Below are 20,987 nucleotides of genomic sequence, written 5' to 3'. Positions count from 1 at the left end.
CTGAAGTAGTCTTATGAAATGTGAAATTCTCACTGTTGAGAAGCTTGAAACGATTTTTGGATAGTTGCAAAGTAATCTATAATTTATTTTTAGACTTGCCTCACCCCGTCTTGCAGTCTTATATTTAATCTATTATATTACCATTATGTGTAATGTAAAAGGAGTATTGGATGTATTTTAGGCTTCTAATTATTCCTCTTGTACAGCAGCTGTCATTTAGAAACAGCTGAGAATTTCTGTTTTCACAACATCCTACACAAACTGTGCTTCCATGTGTTGTTTCTCCAAAATCCAGTTCCTGACAGACAGACAGACAAAAGGTTTAGGATTGACCACATACAGAGGTGTTTAATATTTAATCGCCCTATAGCTGACCAGCTTTGCCTCTGGTTTAAGAAAGGAAAGCTGCCATATCTGTTGTCTCAGCAGTTCTGCCTCAGTCCACTGTACTCACACAGCCCACTGGACTCATTAGCCCTGCAAACACACAGCCGGCTGGCTCGGATGCAGCACATGAGCTCAAATCCTGTCAGTTAAGGTTGTGCAGAGGATTGTTTTTAAAATGAAGAACATGACTGTGAATAATCATCATAAAGCAGCGCTGCCTCTCATTCAGATCGCGCCCACCTTCATGCCTTTTGTTTCCTCTTCTCTCTTCCCTTCTCGTCAGTTTTTTTTTTTTTAACAGACGATGATTTAGCACAAATCTTGCACTGTAGCACAGTAACCTCTCCTGACTGTGGGCGTGTATGCAGCTATCGGGCCAAATGGAGTTGGGAGCATACTGTAGCAGAGAGGAGAAGTAGCTGCCTTCACTGGTGCCAGGCCCTTCCCATCTCTATCTGCTCTGCACTTTAATGGCCTCCTGCTTTTTCTCTGAATCCGGACACAAGGAGCTGTTGTCCGGCTCAGAGCTCACACGATACTGCTCACACTTGAACATCCACAAGCCCAGAGGAGGCATTGCAGTGACTAATGGCTGGAGGGGTTTGTTAGCATGCTATGTTCGTATTACAGCGCAACATAATTATCTCCCATGGGGGGATGGATATTAACGTGGAGATTGGACCCAGACAACATGGGGGTAATTTTCAAACTCGCCATTACACAGCATTTTGATACATATCTGATTTAAACCTCTGGCAGAGTAATAGCACTTCTGCAGAAAGGCTCTGAGGCTTAATACATTCACAAGCTGCCAATTTGTAACTGGGTTTATCAGAATCATTTGAGCAATAAGTCAAGTCTGTCTTGGGATGAGAATATCATCATCTTGTTTTTGTATGTTGTTATGTCTTTTAAGTATAAAATGTCCAACAACAACAAAAAATCCTAAAGCTGTTTATTTAAATTGCTAAATTTGTCTGAACAACAGCCATTAAGCCCAAAGATATCTAATTCACTGTAATAAATGACATTCAAGGCTTTCAGAACAAGAAGTAAAAGCAGGGACTGTCAATCACTCCACCACTTGGGTCCAGAAATAAATATCATAGCAAGAATTAGATGGATATGAAATGCCATACAGACTGGCACCAGCAGGAGGTCAATCATTTAGCTTTTAGTGAAACATCTCCCCAATTGGACATACAATTTGTTGCACACATATAAAGATTAATGGTAAACATTTGATCATCATCATCAGGTCACAGTTATAACTGTCCAGTACTTTGGTTTATCCCCAATAACTGTAAAACTATAGTGACATGTGTAGTCAGCCTCAGCTGCGCTTTGTGTTTAATGTTGTAAAATTGTAAAATGTTGAACTTTTTTTTCACTCGCCTTATAGATGATAATCAGTCATCAAAAAAGTCAGTCAATCAATAAATCTACTGATTGTTGCTGCTGGGTTTAATAATTTATGATATTGTCGCCACTCAGAGGCAACGTACAACAACATAATTTATCAAAAACTCAGTTTGTAAAAGGCCTGATGTTGGTATTGATCAACCACGGCACCACAATCTAATGCACGTACAAGAGATGCATGATGCTGCATCATTATAATCTAATTTGAAGCGCAGGCGAACTCTTGTGCATTTAGCTGTGGTTCATCATCCTGTTATCACTGACATTGTCTTTGTAGTGTTTTAGGCTCCTTGTACTTCTGTATATTCGTCCCTCACATGTGGGTTTCAGACTGTGCCATGAGCTGCACCGTGGCGACGACGGGAGAACAGAGAGGGCTGTGTCCTGGTGTCGGCTGGCTCACATCCAGCGCCAGCCGAGCAGACATCTCACTTTTATCACCAGCCCTCGGCTCCCTGCGCAGGGAAACCTCTCTTTAATTTGTGCTAAATTGCGGAAACGAGCGACCGAATGCACAAATGGAAAGACTCATTAGGAAGAACTAAACAAATTAGTCACTGAAGTGATATGCCCGCCCTGTTTTTTTCCTTTACAGGCTGAACCGATGTGAGGACTGTATGTCCTTGTTGTTTTCTAAATTAGTTTTTACACTTGTGCTTTATAACCTGCTTTGAAAGGTGATCTATAAGAGGTTTTGGTAGTCTAATGCCTGACCAAAGGCCTGCTCACAGTTGGATGTTCAGTGGTTTGGCTCCCATTTGTGTGGATGCGTGTGCACATGCATGCATAGTACGTGCACGTGGATAGCCACCTATAGGGTTTGGATGAAGGAACAAGGAACTGGAACACAAGGACAGTGTGTCATCTGTCTGCCCACCCCAGGAGGCTGAGCTACGAGGCCGTAGAGGCATATGTGCATGTAATAAGACTGATCCTCTCGGCCTGTGTTGCTGTGCTCTCTCTCTGTCCGTCTGCATGGTGTATGAGGGTGGCCTGCAGTTGGTGCGGAGCAGTGGAAACACAGGGCTGGGCCTGCTGGACCAGCTGCAATCAGAGGAGATCTTGTAACAGACCCCTGAGCATCTCTAACCCCACCCTGTCTCCCTGCGAGCCAATCAGAAAGCAGCACCCGGGCCAGGCTAAGCGAGCAATAACATGATTTATGCTCTATTCAGAGTACATGCTCCATTTACAGTAACGGTGATCTACAGGCTTTGTTGTCTGCAAGCCTCCCTACCAGGTCCAGAGTGCTGCTTTTCTCTGGACGATGTTTCCTTTGCCCACATCCTGCACCACACAGGCAGGGAAACTGTATTTGTTTCCTCTTGTCGACATTCTCCCAGAATAAATGTTGAGATAAATGCCTGAATCACCACTCTTATTTTTCACGTTGGTAAAATTAAAGCATTAGTCCCGATTTCACTTAGTGAGTATTGAATGATGCAACATCTATAATCCTAACTTTAATTCCAGGAAAAGCTCCATGACGGCAGCTCTAATGTTTCATCTCTCTTCTCCTGTGGTATTTAAATGTTGCATAACGAGGCGGACTGATGTGAACGGGACAACAGATTGTACCGACTGGAGCTTTAGTGTAACCTCTGTTAAACTCAGTCTCACATTTCAAAGAGGTTTGAAGGACACGTTTCTGGTCAGATATCTTTCGTCTAGTGAGAGGACTAAGATAGCTCCGCTTTGTGTCTCTCATGTATCACCATTACATTCAAATGACAGAGCAAAGATTCTTTTTTTAATATATATAAAAGGACTGCTGAAGAGGATCATTTAACAAAACCGACTGCTGCTGTGAAGGTCCATGAAGGTTTTTCCCGATTCCTCAATATGAACGAAAAATACGAAAAAAGAAATTATTTTTAAACTGCTTTGTTTCTTATTCATCTCTTGGCTCCATTTTTCCATAGTGAACATTTTGGATTATCCTTAATATTGATATATATTGACTTTTCCTTCCAGTGGGTTATATTTTTATGCAAAATAACACATTGTATTTTGTTTTTATTTTACAAATAAAGTGAAGACATTTATCAGTTCCAGCTGCCTGGATGAAAAAAATCTGATCATGCCTCACAAAAATAAATAGAAGATCGATAGATCTTGTTTTTTTCCTATTGTACCACAGACAGAATATATTTCCATCCAGATGGTTTAAAGAGTCTTTAAGGATCCTGCCTTCAGATAAGCTTGTCGTACAATGTTGTTGAATGACTCTCTAGATCTTTCTAGAAAGATTTCTTTCTGCATTTGTGTTTCTAACTAAAAAGATGCTTGACTCTGTGATTTGGACGTATTATGATACATAAGAAAGCACAAACTGGAGAAGAATGATTCCATCTATGGAAAAGGGCAAAAGTTGTGGTGAGATTTCTGCTGCAGATGGATGTTTGAAACCCCCGTCTAATCTGAATATTTACCAAGTTGGGTAATGGAGTGACTGTGTGTGTGCGTGTGTGTGTGTAAAAGCAGAGAGGGCATGCAGAGTTTGTCAGCTTTTTTTTCAGCAGTGCCCTAGAAACAGTCTACAGATGTTTGTATGACAGACGGCTGTTACCGAGGCCTGCTGTGGATCTGCCTGCACGCCGAGCACATAATTCATTTTCAGTATATGATTCATGCAGGTCTGCAACAGCTTACGAGTGTTAAGTATTAATAAAGGGAGGGCTTGAAACGCTCGACAAAGGTAAAATGTCATGAGTCACCAAGGGATGGCATGGTGACATATTAATCCTGGCTTCAGTGGTTTTATTGGTTAGAAGTTTTAATTCAGCCATGTCCCGACTCTGGAGGGTTCTCGTCTTTGAGCTTGTGCGATCCTGAGGGAAATCCTGTGGATCCCAGTCTGCGGTAGACACACCCTGATGCAGCTAATGCACACCTACTCTTTACACACACACACACACACACACACACACTGAGAGAGAGCCCAGCGAACATCACACTTTAAAAGCACAATAAGTGGGTTATCATTCCCTACTATGTAATACAGTGTCCTACATGTTTAATGTGCTTTTTGTCCTTTATAAACAGCTGATTGCATCTTAAGCTCACATGACCTGTTTATTAAACAATACACCATCTCCTCCCCATTTTCCAGGAACTCTGGGCCTAATGTCCACTCTGTTGTGACTTTATGACAGTTGCGTAAGAGGCTATTAAGTGAACAAGTCCAGCATATGGCAGAAACAATTTATTTGCATTCTGAGTCAGAGGTGAATTATAATAAAAATATATTTCTGTGGGGTAATGATGTATTTATGGTCTACACAATCTCATCTGATGTGATGCAGACCCACTGATGTCAGTTTCTGGGGTATGCATGTTTGTCCAGTTGGAACAAGTTTCGGTATCTAAAAGTAACGACACATAATAAAGTGTGTCCAAGTAAATTTCCGTCGTTGGATATACAGTATTTAACATAGAAAAATACATAATATTTCATTGAAAACTGGTGTAATCACTAAACTTATGTAATGTGTTATGGGTAAAGGTTAAAGGTTGAACAAACTGTCACAATACTATTTATAGTACTGACGGACAGTTACTTGGACACACTTGACAATGTAAAGATACTTGAGTATCGGCATATTTACTGAAATGTTGAACTATATTTCTCTAGTAGTGCTTAAGAAGCATGTTAATGTTGTAACTGGCCCAGTCGGAGCTGTTTCAACCCATTCGACACACAGAAATAGCATTGTCGTTGCCTAATGAGAGACATAGTTTGAAATCTTGTGGAGTAAAGTTAAAAGACAACAAAATGTACATCAGTGAACAAGTAGATATAGTTGCTAATATCCACCAGGGGATGAGTTTATCATGGAAGTTGAGTCTGGGAGTGTGTCAGAGGCCTGTGAGCGTCGTTTGGCGCCGCGGTGTGATTGATCACTTTGCTGATGAAAACATTTCCCTCTCATGGACGCGTGGCCCGTCTTTTTTTAATGTTTTGCTGCGTCTGTGGTGACGGATGAACACGCCGCGTCACTGTGCCAGCACCACCCTGCTCCTCAACAACACAGGAAACGGTCACATCCTGGAAGGACGTGGGGGCTTGATGGGAAGCGATGATAGAGTGTGCCTCGAATACCGACCAGTCATCATTACAGGAATTACACCTCATCGACAGACCGCCTCTCCTCCTCAGTCTGAATCCAGCGACGGCTGCCCTCTCCTTGCAAATGGGACAAACATACTTCACTGGCCTGCTCCAGTGGAAATTTCTATTGATTTGATCTCTGCTCTGTGTTTCCATTAGTGTGAAAAAAGACACTGCAGGGAAACTGCTCAGACCTGTCTGACAGGTGTTGTATGTTTGTGTGCGCATGTGTTGTCCTCAGTGCTCAGGTATGCTGACGTCTCTGTCTCATATGCATATCATATCATAGTAGTGTGACAGGACAGGTGGACTTTGTTCTCTGCCATATTGTGCTGACTGGTGTTTGTTCACTCAGCCACATCCCTATCTTTTTTCAAACTTCCCCTCAGCTGTGTGTGTAGTGGAAATGGAGGAAATGCCATCGAAACGAGGCAAAAACACATCCACCAGATAACTGCCAAATCACTTATGTAAGACAGTTAAAACCTCAGAGAGAGTAGAGTCAAGTAAACAGTAGAAAGAAGAAAAACCCAAAGTGGAGCCAGCAAATGTATCAAATGTTTATAATGCTACTTTAGAGATTAATCCTTCTTAAAGGTTTCTTGTCTATTTACCGTCACTGTCAGGCGACCATTAGTATTTGGACGGATTCTGGTCTTTATCTTGTGTTCACTCTGTTAAACCAGCTGTAGTCACTAATGAAATTATTATCATGTCTTAAGGCTGATAAGATGTTCTGATGACTTAACATAATTCAGAGGTCACGTTAATCTATGTAACAGTACAGTATATGGTATTTTGGCTGATATGTAATACAGTGTTTGTGAGATATGATAAAACGATGATATAAACCCCTATAAATCTTTTATACTTTGAGTTTAACAGATTATTTGCTTAATCCATTATTGTAATATTTTCAAATAATCTATTAATCATTTATTGTATAAAAGATAATGTCTTCTTTACATGTCTTGATATTGACATTACCACAGTTTGAAATAAAGTAAAACAGCAAAGTCTTACATTTGAGAGGCTCAAATAGCCTATTCATTATTCAGGTCATCACAGATTTTTCTTTTTTTTTTTAAACATTTGATCTACAAGTTGATTAATCCTTTAAATATTTCAGATCAGTTTATACTGAATCTGCATAATTCACAAAAAGAAAATAAAGTGTAAATGTGAGCTGGCCGAATAATATGTCTTTTAAATAACTCATGTATTAATTTCCATTTTCTTCATGATAAAAGCGTGCGTGTGTGCGTGCGTGCGTGCGTGCGTGCGTGGGCAGCTTTATGCGTGACATGCAGTACAACACTTGGCCCTGTAGGATATGGCACAGTATCCTGCAATTCTGTAGCACAACATTAGTTGCATTATAAATATATGATCCTGGCTACATGGGAGGAGACGAAGCTGCGCATGTTTAACTATTAATAACTGTTCGCAGAAGCTTCTTCTTTTGCTGCTTCTTCTCCTCCTTCTCCTTGGACTCTGTTCTGTTGCAGCATTTTTGCTCTGCAGCTCACATCTGTTATCGTGCTGAGCAGCAGGCCTTTCTGGTGGAGCCCTGCTGCCTCTAATCTCAATGGCCTGGCAAACGGAGTTATGCTAATGTTTCTCCACTCTTCCAGAAGGTGAGGGGACTGTGGCACCGTGTTGTTTATTCATGCCGCTGACTCCTGCGTGGTCCAGAGAAAGGGCAGCTCTCACAGTTCACGACCTTCCGCTCCGAACACCAGTTCAGAATATGTATGGTGTTGTCGAGCCACGTCCCCCCTGCTCTTTATGAGAAGGCTCTTCCATTTCTGTCAAGGGAAAAAAGTTTCCATCACACAGTCTCTGGGTCTGAAAGGACGTCAACTAAACCAGTCAAAAATGAAATAAAATAAGGAAACAATGTTGGAGAAAGTGGAGAAGAAAGAAAGTATTGATGATTAAACACTGGATTTGTAATGAAATCATAAAGAAACAGCATTCACTTGTACCTCTGTTCTATGCTGTGATAAAGTCAAACTTTCTCCCTAAAGAGGATTCTCTCTTCACCGTCCTGACATGAACATAAACACTCCTCCCCTGGACTCTCCACTTTATTCAAAATCCTTTTTTCTTCCGCAGGTGTCCGTACCTGGCTGTGCACCTGTCTCCTTCCATCCCAGTGTTCGCTGTCGTGCTCTTCCTCTTCGTCATGGCCATGCTGCTGAGGACCAGCTTCAGCGACCCCGGGGTGCTGCCGCGGGCCCTCCCAGAGGAAGCCACGTTCATCGAGATGGAAATCGGTGAGTCACAAGAACAGTTTACAGAAACTTTTGTTGATTTCAAGACTGAATGAACACAAACACATACATCTCTCACATGAAACAGCTAAAACTGTTTTAACTTGGGGGGAAAATAATATTCAGAATGTCATTACTCATTTTGAGGGCATTTTTCTCCTTGACTTGTTTTCTTTAAATTTTTCTATACTTTTTTGAAAAGGTCACATACAGTATACAAACACACATGTAGGCAGAGACCAAAAACAGAGGTACTGTAAAAGTAGAGCGGATAATGGACTTATATTTTTCAGGTGGTCCAAAAAGTATCTCCAATAAATGGAAATGTTGCTTTGTGATTTCTGGATTTGTAAAGCAAATATTTTCTCTGCAGAAAGAACTTAAAAGGTCAAAAGAATCAATTTTCTCTGGTACTAAAAGGCTAAAAAAAAATCCTTATTATTGTTATAATTTTGATATCATTATGATTAAAGGTTGAGTTAGACTTTGTGAAAAGTTCAAATCCATCATCGCTATTACATCAGGGTATTTTACAAAATTATAAACCCTGACATTTTGACTGAAACTTTAGATATACAATGGTTGTGTGAACTTGAATTATGCTTGTTAGCAACAGTTGTGAAGGGTTTTGCACAGACACATCTGCCCACAAGTCAATTTATTGCTGATAGTGGTAGAGAAGAGAACGATGCAGCCACTTCGGACACCTTTCAGTGATAATGCTCAGATCCAGTGCAGATTTATGCAGGCCTGAAGTAGCGTGTGGTCCGATGTGACAGTCCAGCTCCCGTCCTTGAAGTGTGCTCAGCTGTTATTCACAGTGGGAGCTGATAATGCCACCGGGCCAGACGCAAAACCTCTTATCTGCATCCATTCAAATGTTAAGTCAATAACAGAACAAATGATTATCACAGCTCGTTTGCTGTTACATCATCGTGTAGATTGTTGTGTAAAATGTCTTTGCATGTTTACAGTGGAAGTATTTTTGAAGCATTAATACTCCGGTGTGTGTGTTAGCGAAGCAGTGAGCGGCACTTCCTCCTCTGTGCTGTTGGTTTATTCATGTTCGTTAGGCTTTGTGCTGCTGAAGGTTGGCTGTGCTCATGGGGGTGTAGAGCTCAATGTAACACACATTCGCTACAGAGGCTGTGTGTGTCTCATTATACAAAAACAAACTACACACTGTATACTAATGACAGGAAAGCCTCTACAAACAAAACCGAGGGGTCTTGTTGTCCTCATCGGCTGTGTGCATGTTTGTATCTTTTCATGTCCACACCCCGGGCGTTTCTCTTCTCTCATTCCGTAACATTTCTGCACCAGGCCACCCGGCGTCCTCGGCCTCTGTCTGCCCGTGTGTGGCTGCTCAGTGTTCACTCTTTGTTTCTGTTAAAGATTCATGGTGTCCTTGAGCCGTCGCTCGTTCTGTCTCTTGCTCCACACAAGAGCCATGGGTAGGGAGGGACCACGCCTCTGGTCTCTGCTCATGACAGAGGACGACTGTAAAAGCAGAGCTGAGGCACTTGTCCCTCTGAGAACGGGTTCGCTGGCAGCTCGCGCTCCTCTCATCACGACTGTGACTCATCCTGCTCCCCGGCGCTGGATGACAATAGGTCTTAACCAGCTGTGGTGATGTGTGATGACCCTGCACTGTAGTTTAGATGAGGAGATTATTTATGTAAATAGAGCTTATTATCAAAGGTTTTGCGTATTATTCCACTGATTTGTTGCAACAAAGAGGTACAGTAGGGGGAGGGGCATCGATGTAGAAGCTATTTATATACCAAGTATAGGTATTTAAATGCATTAAGAACAGAACAAATTGGCAGCCCTAAAGATGCACAAAAACATATGATAAACATGATGCACGTTTAATTTTAGACATTTTATTTGACCTCTCTGTCTCTTTTTTGATTTGTGTTATTACTCATCTGTTTCCATTGTTGTTTGATTTTGTGACGAAACAAAGAAAACGAGTGGATCCAAAGATTTGAGAAGTTGCAGAGAATCAGATCAGATTTTTGACCAGTTGTATCCAGTAGAGACTCCAGGAAGATGCTGGTAGACTTGTAGTTCTGGAGACCGGTCTTGGTCTCAAGACCACTTTTTTGTGGTCTTGGTCTTGTCTCGGTCTCGGGTCTCTCGGTCTTGCAATGTCTCGGACTGGCAGAACAGTCTCAAAGGGATTTTTTAGCCTACAATATCTAGGCAGGCATGCTTTTTTTTGGATATCATTATTTATACGCCCCCTTCAAGTGGTACCAATCACATGAATTTTGTGACATAAACGCGTTGGCGCTCCTCTCACGTGCAGAATAGCAAACTATGGTGTAACTAGTTAGGGTTTTTTTGGTCTTGCTCTCGGTCTTGAGCTCAAATGGTCTTAGTCTTGACTTGGACTGTCTTGGTCTTGATACTCTCTGGTCTGGTAGTGTCTTGGTCTTGGTTCAGGTGGTCTTGACAAGTCTAGATGCTGGTCAAGGCCAGAAATACTCCTCTCACTCTAATATGTTAATTAATGAGCTTTAGAGACAGACAGATGTGAGAGTGGCATCAATCATCTCTCACAGTTCTCGGTACAAAAAATGAAGCAAATGAGCCAATTTCATGTGTAACTATTTGTTTACACTGTCTGTCTTCTCCTCACCTTTTAACCTCAGGAGTTTTTAGGCCTGTTTACACATGCAAACACAAAACATTGTGTTTCTGCATTGCTTTCACTGTGTTCGACATACAGCTGAGCTTCCCAAACCCTTCACCAACAGATTACCTGTTTCCAGTCTCATCAGCCTTCAGTCTTCACATTGTGCCTAACATTGAAAACATTGTCACATGACATACAGTATAAGTCACCCACACAGCAGCAATTTGAATGAAACACTTAGTTCAACAACTTCCATCCCACATTTATAGCTGTGATACGGTGTATTTTTTAACGTGCGTTTTTATAGCTGTTTTCTGTCACAAGCGTGGGCGTGTGATCAGAGGAGGCAGATCTGTGTGTTTGATCTCACTCTAAAGCTGAGGCAGGTATGTTGTTGAAGCCGCTGCAGCCTCGGGCCTCTGTCCCTGAGCCTGTTAGCGACTATAGTCCCGAGGGGGAATGCTAATACGAGGAGAAGCATCCTCTTGGAATATGTAATGCCACGAGCAGCCCGATCTCTCCTACCACAGGGAGTGGCGTTATTCCCTGTGAGTGATGACTCATTAATTTATTTTTCTCTGGTTTATCCTTAAAGCCAATAATCCATCATTCTTTAGATTCATAATCCAGAGTGTTTTTGCCATCAGATAAAATAAATATCACAATCATTACATCTGTAGATGTATTGTGGGTGCTTTTGGATACTTTTGCTCTTATTTCATTGATTTATTTATGTTTAGCTTTACATAACAACAATCATTTACAGCTCAATACAGATGATACATATGCAGTTAAATTGATTCTTATCTCTAAACACTAAACTTTACTTTCAGTGGATCGCCAGAAAGTCAAATGAGTTTGCTAACTGCTTCCCCTCTGCTCCACATTCACATCTGCACAGTGCAGCATGTTAATGGTAGATTTCTCCCCACCAGTTATTCTCCTGACACACTCCAGCTGCCAGCCCCTCTGGCCATTAGCCAGCCTCACTAACCTCTCAGCTCCTGCAGTGCAACATAATCAGAGAAATCTGAATTGCCAAGAACAGGGAATATATGAGAATCTCATTTGGCCGGCGACCGCTGTGCAGAAACGAGGCTCGTCTCGGAGAAAAGACTCGACTGCTGTGACATACAGTCGTTTTACAGCGTTTGCAAGGTTACACTGATGCCTGAATAGAGCAGGACACGCCGCGCTATAGTGCTGCTGATGTATAATATTAACAGCTCAGCAGTGATTACACATAAATCCACCATCCATCAATACTGTATCGAGCTGGTGTTGTCATCCGCTGACGTCTTCAAGGTTTATATGTCAAGATTTATGGCTCTTTTTTCCCCTCTCATTGCCACTGAATCTCACATTCTTCACTGCCTGTTTAACAGATATACAGATATACAACACTGAGCTCCGGTGCGGTCTAATGCAACACAGTGCAACAGAGCTGCAAGAAAGTCAATCTTTTGTCAAGCTTGCAATGCTCATTTTTTTTACGATGTATTTTATGTGGGCATGTTGTTGTGTTATTGATTAATTTGATTTTATTTAATTCAACCAAACCAACGCCCACTAATGACTTTTTTTTTTTTGCTTTTTGTGTCTCCACAGAGGCTGCCAACGGGAACGTCCCTGCAGGGCAGCGGCCGCCACCTCGAATCCGCAACGTTCAGATCAACAACCAGATTGTCAAGCTCAAGTACTGCTACACCTGCAAGATCTTCCGGCCACCGCGAGCTTCTCACTGCAGCATCTGTGACAACTGTGTCGGTGAGAAATCACCTCCAACCTCACATCGCTTCACAACAAAGCCTTTTTTTTCATTTAAATGGGTTTATATCAGTTTCTCAGAAATAGAAAAGTTGAATAATGTTTTTGTATGTGAGGAAAAATAGCTCGCTGATGTGATGACTGTTACCGAAGCCTTGACCTTAATTTTCTCCCTGCGCTCATTTGTCACAGTGATGATATTGTTTAAAAAGAAATCAAAGCTTTATAAATAAATGTTGGTCTGAGTAGACAGGCTGCAGAAGTTTTGAAAAACTGAAGCTAATGGAGCAAAAACTTCCCAAGGAATATTTGAAGCGCTTTGAATTGTGACGGCGGTTTGAACTATACGTGTTGTGTGTGTTGTGCTCTGATGTGATGTGATGTGATATCTTTGTGTGTGTGTGTGTGTGTGTGTGTGTAGCTGTTTTATCTCTCGGCCCTGCAGAATAACAAGTCATTTGGCTGCTGATGATTGAGGAATGCGTTTGAACGGAGCGTCGACTCACAGGCGATATGAGAGGAGACAGTGGAGGCTAAGAGAGGGAATAAGTGCTCAGTCATTGTGAACACTGGTTCATCTGTGTGCACCTGCTGCACTAACACACACACACACACGCAGTGCAGGCAGCATACCTCAGTCTCTCTTTTACTGCAGTCATATCTTCTTTTCTCTTGACTGAACAATATTTATCGCTGTGAAAGTCTCACACAGGATTTTCTTGTGTTGACTTTGTGTTCCAACAATAACTATGGGAGTAACTGAAAAAAAAAGAAAAGTAGGTGTTAGTAAAAGTTCAAGTTTGTCTAGTTCCAGCTCTTTGAATTACTGCACACAACTCAGATTTTTTTTTTTCGGGTATTAAAATAGAAAAATAGCAAAGATCACTGAAATATTGTGCTGCCTTTGAGTGTTGTTGACATCCACATCAAGCAAACAGTGTTGGGACAGTGTGCAGGACTATTAAGGACTGTTTAGGGATCACTAAAGTTATTACAATTCATCCTGAGGGCGGCATGAAGGTGTCGACCAAATTTCACAGTAATCCATCTAATGCCAACCTGCTTGTGATGCTGGAAGTAAAGTCAGGGCCTCGCCAGTCATTAAGGCTTCGTCCTCTGGGGATCAAGACTGTCTGAACCGACTGTCATGCCAATCCATCCAGTAGTAGTAGTAGTTGAGATACTTCAGTCAGAAACCACAATTGCCGCGCTGCTAACATGGCTACAGAGACTATAATTACTGTAACGTTAACTCTTAGTGGATGTGAACACATTCAGACCTATTTAAAGCTGAAACTGTGTGTGTTTTTTCATCCGTTTTCATCCACAATATGCCTCAGTCTCGTCCCACATTTTGCTGTATGTTATGTTGTTGTTGTGTAACTCCATCCAGGACATGCAGCAGTGAGTGTCAGCTGCAGATAAAAGTGTAAAGCAAGACGTTTACCTCTGTCTCTCCCTTTGACCCTGCCCTGCTTTCACGTGGCTCTCCTCCAAATGATAGAAGAGTTGAGGCAAAGAGGAAGTGATCACTATATTTAGACTGCAGGTTTTACAGAGGCTGATGCACAAAGCTGCGTTGGACTGTGAGACTGCAGCTGATATTGGTTTATTTTTAACACTCGCTTGATTTCTAAAAACGTCCGTTGCTGCAGCAGGTACATTTCACAGATTTACACACAGACTTTTTTTTGTTTTGTTTGTTTCCTCCTCACAGATCGGTTTGATCACCACTGTCCATGGGTGGGAAACTGTGTGGGCAAGAGGAACTACAGATACTTCTACCTGTTCACCCTGTCGCTCTCGCTGCTCACCATTTATATCTTCACCTTTGACATCGTCCATGTCGTCATGCGTAAGTATCAGGTGTCCAATCAGAGGTAGCACACAGGCGTGTCATGTAGGAGAGAAAAAAAATGTGGCAAAACAGGAAGAGTGGGCTGCGACACCAGCAGCTTCCAGTGTTTATGTAAATGCACATGCTCTGAAACTATGACCTAGTTCGGACCAGGCTTTTTCCTGAAGCGTGACGAGACAGGCTACAGCAAACTGACATCTTGACACGATTCCTCTTTCATTTTCATCCTCTCTCGTGCTTCCCTCGTTCTGCCCAAAGCAGACAGCGACAAGACAGAGACATGTGTGGAGTTTTTCTAGTCAGGATAATTAGCTCTGGGCTTGTTATCTTAATAATGTGTAATGTGTAAGAGCTGCTCCTCTTCAGAGGAATAAAATAAATACGGAAGCAGTGTGTCTTTATATATTCTGTCTAACTTCTCGCTGTCTGTTCACAGGCTCCGTGGATAATGGCTTTCTGAACACTTTGAAAGAAACACCTGGAACATATCCTTTAAAACTCTGACCACAGTGTATGTGCACAACAAAACCAGGTGCTGTGTGAGCTGCTTTTGTCAGATTCCCTAGAATAGGAAATGAAAAACAATTTTTTTTTTTTAGCCTTGCTGTGAGCTGCTTTTGTCAGATTCCCTAGAATAGGAAATGAAAAACAATTTTTTTTTTTTAGCCTTAAAATGTAAGAAAAGAATTCATCCTCCGTAATGTGAGCTGCAGTCACTATGTTGAATGTAGCTGCTGTGTTAATACACTGGAATAATTTTATGTTAGGACACATTCCTCTTTTTATTCCTATTCATACAAATCAGTAATCACCTTTGACCAGCTGTAATGATCACATACTGAGTCCAATTCATGAGAAGAGGTAAAACTTCCAACTTTATGGGCAACAGTCAGTGTATATAAACACGCAAGGTCAAGGAGCACAGCTGAATTACATTATGAGGCTGTAGTTTATATAAAGTTTATTCACCATTTCAGCAACACTGTGTGGAAACTGGTCTTGAATGTTATGATTAAGGCTAACATCAGCAGCTTAGCAATGATTTCTTTAGCATACTAATACTAATTCATTCCACACAACAGTGCTCTTTCTTTATTTTCTACTTCTTTTTTTCCCCTTTTACTTGAAGCTTAAGCCTCAGTTTTCTAAGGTGGATTTATGTGAGGGTCAAATGCGGGTCAGGTGAATATATATAATTGTTAGAATTTAAATAATATTAAAGGGATAGTTCACCCAAAAATTCAAATTTCACTCATTATCTACTCACCCTCATGTCGACTAAGGGCTGGGAGAAGTTTCAGAGTCCTACGTGCCTTCTCTGAGTTACAGGGGGGCTCGGCGCAGCACTGCATGTCCATATGACGGATATATGACATTTATTTTTTCGGAACAATTTCTCATGTTGGGGCTTCAATACAAGAGGGACATTACAGACGAGCACTATGGAGGTATTTGGATGTTTTTTTGGTGTGTCTTTTTGGACGAAGAAAAGTGAGCCCCGTTCGCAACCGTCATATGGACATGCAGTGCTGCACGGAGCCCCGCTGTAACTCAGAGAAGGCACGGAGGACTATGAAACTTCTCCCAGCCCTTAGTCGACATGAGGGTGAGTAGATAATGTGAAATTTGAATTTTGGGTGAACTATCCCTTTAACTTAAAACATTTAAAATGGCCAGAGCTAAGATTAGCTTAATTAGTTTAAATGGAAGGTTTGACAGATGTTAACAACAGTAACTTAAAGCAGATATCAGTGGAATGTTTTTGTTAATATAAGTCCTAAATAGTCCTATTTTCCGTCAGCAATCACTTACATGAAGTATTTCAGCCTAAACACGAGTCTCTCCGTCACTCTGCTCTGCTGTAACCCGAGGAGAAAATTTTCCTTGTGGGATACAAGTGTTATCCAATGAGGAGAGAGAACGGCATGAAGGGCTGTGTGTGCAGCCAAGGGATGCGCGTGAATGTGGTGACGTAGCACGAGGACCAATTGATGCCTGACAAGGGCGGGGGCTGCTAACTCATGGTGCGTTCAAGGAAACTCGTACTTTGTGTTTTTCCTTCCTGTGAAGTCATACCAGTTCGATCTGGTACGAGTTCACGGGTCGGAAGTTACGAGTGGCCGTTATAGGGAACTTTCACAGACAACAGGACGGTAAAAACACGAGCTACGGGTTACCTGGAACGCTACCAAGTCGTAGTTGTGACTTGAAGCTGTAACTTACGGTTTCAAAAGCCTGCCTTGAACACAGCATTAGCCGAAACGGCCGTGCCGCTGTTATCTGCTTTAAGTTATGATTAACAAGTGATTTAAAGTACTAAGTTATAGGCTATATTACATTATATTTATGTAAGCACGTGCTCATCTTTTTCTCTGTACCACAGGTTAATGGATTAACAACCACTGTGTTTATACTCTTTATCTCTTACGCTGACTATCTCTGGCTTTAACCATGTTGCATAACTGTCTTCCATTGTGCAGTCACCTGCTGTTTAATCAGTGACCATGTGTCCGGCCAAAAACATCTGTTGTGTTTCTCTTAACTGTGTTTCACTGTGCTGGAGGTGTTGGTGTGTTTCTTCACCCTGTGGTCGGTGGTGGGACTGACCGGCTTCCACACCTACCTGATCTCTCTCAACCAGACCACCAACGAGGATGTAAGTGGCCTGCATCTCACTGCATGTTTAGATGCGATTTTAAATGTAACTACAGATTCATGGAGCTGTCACGTGTGCAGGTTTCCTTCTTTGGGTCTGCACTTTACATCTAGTTTGTTTAGGTTTCATACTGTCTTCATGCAAATGAGCCCGACGTGTGAACAATTCCTGTGGTGGAAATTTCAAGTTAATGCTCCGTCAAACTGCTCTTATATACAAATATACAGTATGTATATTTGCCTTGGCGGTCAACTGAAAACACAACATGAGTCTTAGTTAAGAAAAAACCACAAGTGGACTTTAGCCTCGGCTATACTTTGTGCTGAGGTTGGTCCATGTTAACCCTTCGCTCACCACAGGGGAAGTGAAGGCAACTTCAGCCATAATGTGATTTTATCCCAATTTTCATCGAATTTTGATTCACATTTAGACACATGAACAATATGCACCTTTTTATATGCATGAAACCTAAATGCAAATTTTAGTCAGAGTCTACTAAAGCCCAGAGGTGGTGTTAGTCAGAGAGAGAATACTTTATCTACATCAGTGACAGTGCTGCTAGGTCGCTAACAGCTATCACATTCATTTACAAGATGTAGTTAGAAGAACTGAAATGTGTCTTGGTTGCATTTGCACTAAGCTTTTTTTTTTATTTCTGATAACTCAAAGGCTAAGTGAGGGAAAAGAAAGATCCAAATATTTAGTCACTTTTCACACTACTGATGTGTGTTCGTCTGAGTTTTCACCATCACTCTCTCCAAACCCAAACTACCTGAACTCAAGAGGAAAATATTTTAGTCTGCACCATTAACCCACAGTCATGTTGGAGCTCAGTCTGGTCCCAGTGATCATTCACAGAGGAATAAAAATGAACAGAATCCTCTTAAGTGCAGGTTTTTTTTCTCATCCTCTCATATTGAAGAGTTCAGATAAAAGGTTAGACGTGTTTAAGCTGTTTTTTTAAAATTGGATTTCTTTGAGAGTAATAGTCAGAGTTCAGCACATAATGAGGATCAGGTGGCGTTTGAAGAATGTGTCTGTAAATCTTCAGGCAGCTCGAGTCCATGAGGCTGGAAAGATAAACACACATCGCCGTGGTGTAAACACTACAATTTCTAACACCACAGAGCTGTTTCCTTGACAACGGCGCCGCCTCGTTCAGCACTGAAGGACAGAGGGTTGGTAAACTGTAGCTTGTTAAACAAGGCCATTATACTGTAAACTAAAGTAAAGCAAATACAGGAAAGTGGTGTGAGCTCAAATACACGGGAAAGACACAGATCCAGTTTATTTATAGCAGCTGAAACAAAGAAATACATCACGTGGGTTTTTATTCAAAATCACACTTCACCAAAGTTAATTCACCCTATTTTTACCCGGTTCAACCACAAAAATCTCACAAACATCTCTTTACAAGGGAAATGTGGCCAGTTTCACACTGAGCAGTTTTGTTTTTCTCAGAGTCTGAGCCATATGACAAATTGGCTGGTAAATGCTTTGAATGCTAAAAGCAGAATTTGGACTCCTCTCTGCTCAGCAGCAGGCAACATGGTCCATTCATCTAAAAATATGCACCAGTAGCTTCTCTTATGAATAGAATAATAATAATAATTATAATGATGATGATGATGATGATGATGATGATAAATCCAGTCATAGAGAGTTGAGCTCAAATAAGAACAAAACAGATTCACAAAGAGCTGATTGGTGAATCGGCCGCATTTAGAAGAAGCTTCTGATGCTAAAAAAGGAAAAGAAAATATTGATTCCTTGAGCACATTACCATTGAGTCATTATTTAGTCACCACACACACACACACACACACACACACACACACACACACACACACACACACACACACACACACACACACACACATCAGGCTGATGCAGAGCAGATGATGAGTGGTGGTGTGCAGGTGGACGAATCCACACAGGGAAGTGTTTCTGTTGTGTACACTAGTATCAGCAGTGTGTGTACTTCACTGGAGGCTTTGTTAGCCCAGATCTGACTGCAGAGGCTCTGACGAGAAGCAGCAGCAGCAGCAGCAGCAGCAGCAGCAGCAGCAGCAGCAGCAGCAGCAGCAGCAGCAGCAGCAGCAGCAGCAGCAGCAGCAGCAGCAGCAGTAGTAGTGTTGAGTTGAGTTGTATTGGAGAGTGTGAGAGATTCTAGATGGCTGAAAGCAAGAGAGTGCAGCACTCATACTTTGTTGTAATGATTAATTTATAATTCTGCTTCTTCTCTCCTGTGGGATGGCTGGCCTCGTTTTTATTTATTTTTTTATATAAAAACAAGTAATCTGTAATGAAGCTCTGCAGCGAGCACCTACTGTGTAACGTTGCTCCAGGAGTTGAAACAATGGCTGTCAGCCCGGTCATTTCAATATCTGTGATTGGCCTAATAATAGATGCATCGATACCTGCAGGGGCCGGGCAGGCTGCCAGAAATACTGCTGTGGTAGAGAGAGGGAAGGGAAGAGGGAAGAGGGTGAGGGAGAGCGAGAGGGAAGGGGAGAGGGGGAGAGGGGGAGAGGGGGAGAGTAAAGAGGAGGAGAGAAATGGTGGAATGAGAGCGAACAAGAGAAGGCACCTTGAGTGTTGTAGCAGCTCTGCTCTCCCTTAGGATGACACATGGTCTGTCAGCTGCGTCTCCACACACACACACACACACACACACACACACACACACACACACACACACACACACACACAAAGGCATGCAGCACTGACCTACATCTTTAGCACCCAAAATAAAAAAATCGAATAAATAAATAAATATTTCTCTGACTTGCAGCAGGGTCAGTCCAACTCACCAGCTCAGGCTGCGAAAATAAATATGAGTCATTAAATCAATAATAGATTAACTATAGAATAGATAAATCTTTAATTTCTCCTACATGTTTTCATGATAAATAAAAGCATCATTTAAGTTAATGTGTTTTTAGTCACAGTTGCACTTAAATCAATCCAATCAAACAATGATGAAATGTTACGTTTTCTATTTTAATGTGATGTGAACTATAAAAATTGACATAAAATAAACTATTTAGTTTATTTCCATCTGATGTAAATGTGCTGCTACAAAAAGCAGGATGTTTAGGGGTTAAAATCTCTCCTGAGCCACATGTGGTGTCTGCCTGAGTTAACATGCAGGCAGCACAGTGACCGACTTTATTTGTTGCTCTGCTGCAGATCCTTTGTATGAATTTGTATGATTTGTTTTCAATCACTTATTAAAGTGGTTTTAATCTGTAGTTGCAGTGACTGGTGGCGACTGCACTCGTCAGCAAACACACAGATCCCATTAAACCAGGAATCATTAAATCCCTGACAGGATCCTTTTAGTAGGTCAAAGCCACGCCTGTGGGAATAACATCTAAAAATGGAGCTCTGCTTTTGAATAAGGTATAGGCGCAGGGAAGATTTTCCTGAAAGAGAGCCGAACGAGGGTGTGAGGTACAGTCGTCGGGGTGTGTTTGGGATGGGATGCTGACTGACTGGTTGTGAAGGTTTGGTTGCTTTAGTGATGGGTGTTGTGCACTTCTTGTTTTTCGTTATTGTTGTTTGTCTAGATTAAAGGATCCTGGTCTGGAAAGAACAGAGTCCAGAACCCGTACAGCCACAAGAACATCATCAAAAACTGCTGCGAGGTGCTGTGTGGGCCGGCGTACCCCAGGTAACGTCCTCAGATTAACACATCCTGAACTAAACAGCTGCGTTCGAAGCAGGAAGAGGAAACGAGCTGCATCGTCTCACACAGAGTTGGTTAATTGATTTAGTATCAAACACCTGCTCCGACTCAGAATCCGACTCCTCCTCCTTTTTATTTATCGTTGCGTTATCTCAATCCTCTCTACTGTTATCAA

General features: G+C 41.7%; 1 protein-coding gene across 1 annotated transcript in view; it reads left to right on the top strand.

The window, feature by feature from the left end:
• The window catches only part of zdhhc9 (zDHHC palmitoyltransferase 9), a 28,300-nt gene that overhangs the window by 1,590 nt on the left and 5,723 nt on the right, over window positions 1-20,987 (top strand). The window contains exons 2-7 of the mRNA XM_085789411.1: window positions 8,039-8,199; window positions 12,449-12,607; window positions 14,325-14,462; window positions 14,902-14,950; window positions 17,019-17,121; window positions 20,694-20,797. Coding sequence (XP_085645537.1) covers window positions 8,039-8,199; window positions 12,449-12,607; window positions 14,325-14,462; window positions 14,902-14,950; window positions 17,019-17,121; window positions 20,694-20,797 — 714 coding nt within the window. The remainder of the gene's footprint in view (window positions 1-8,038; window positions 8,200-12,448; window positions 12,608-14,324; window positions 14,463-14,901; window positions 14,951-17,018; window positions 17,122-20,693; window positions 20,798-20,987) is intronic.

This window comes from Trachurus japonicus, chromosome 10 (assembly GCF_045865225.1).
Source record: "Trachurus japonicus isolate A0001 chromosome 10, Traja_1.0".
Taxonomy (NCBI): Eukaryota; Metazoa; Chordata; class Actinopteri; order Carangiformes; family Carangidae; genus Trachurus; species Trachurus japonicus.
The sequence above is the reverse complement of the archived record's forward strand: the minus strand, read 5'-3'. Positions and strand labels throughout refer to the sequence as shown.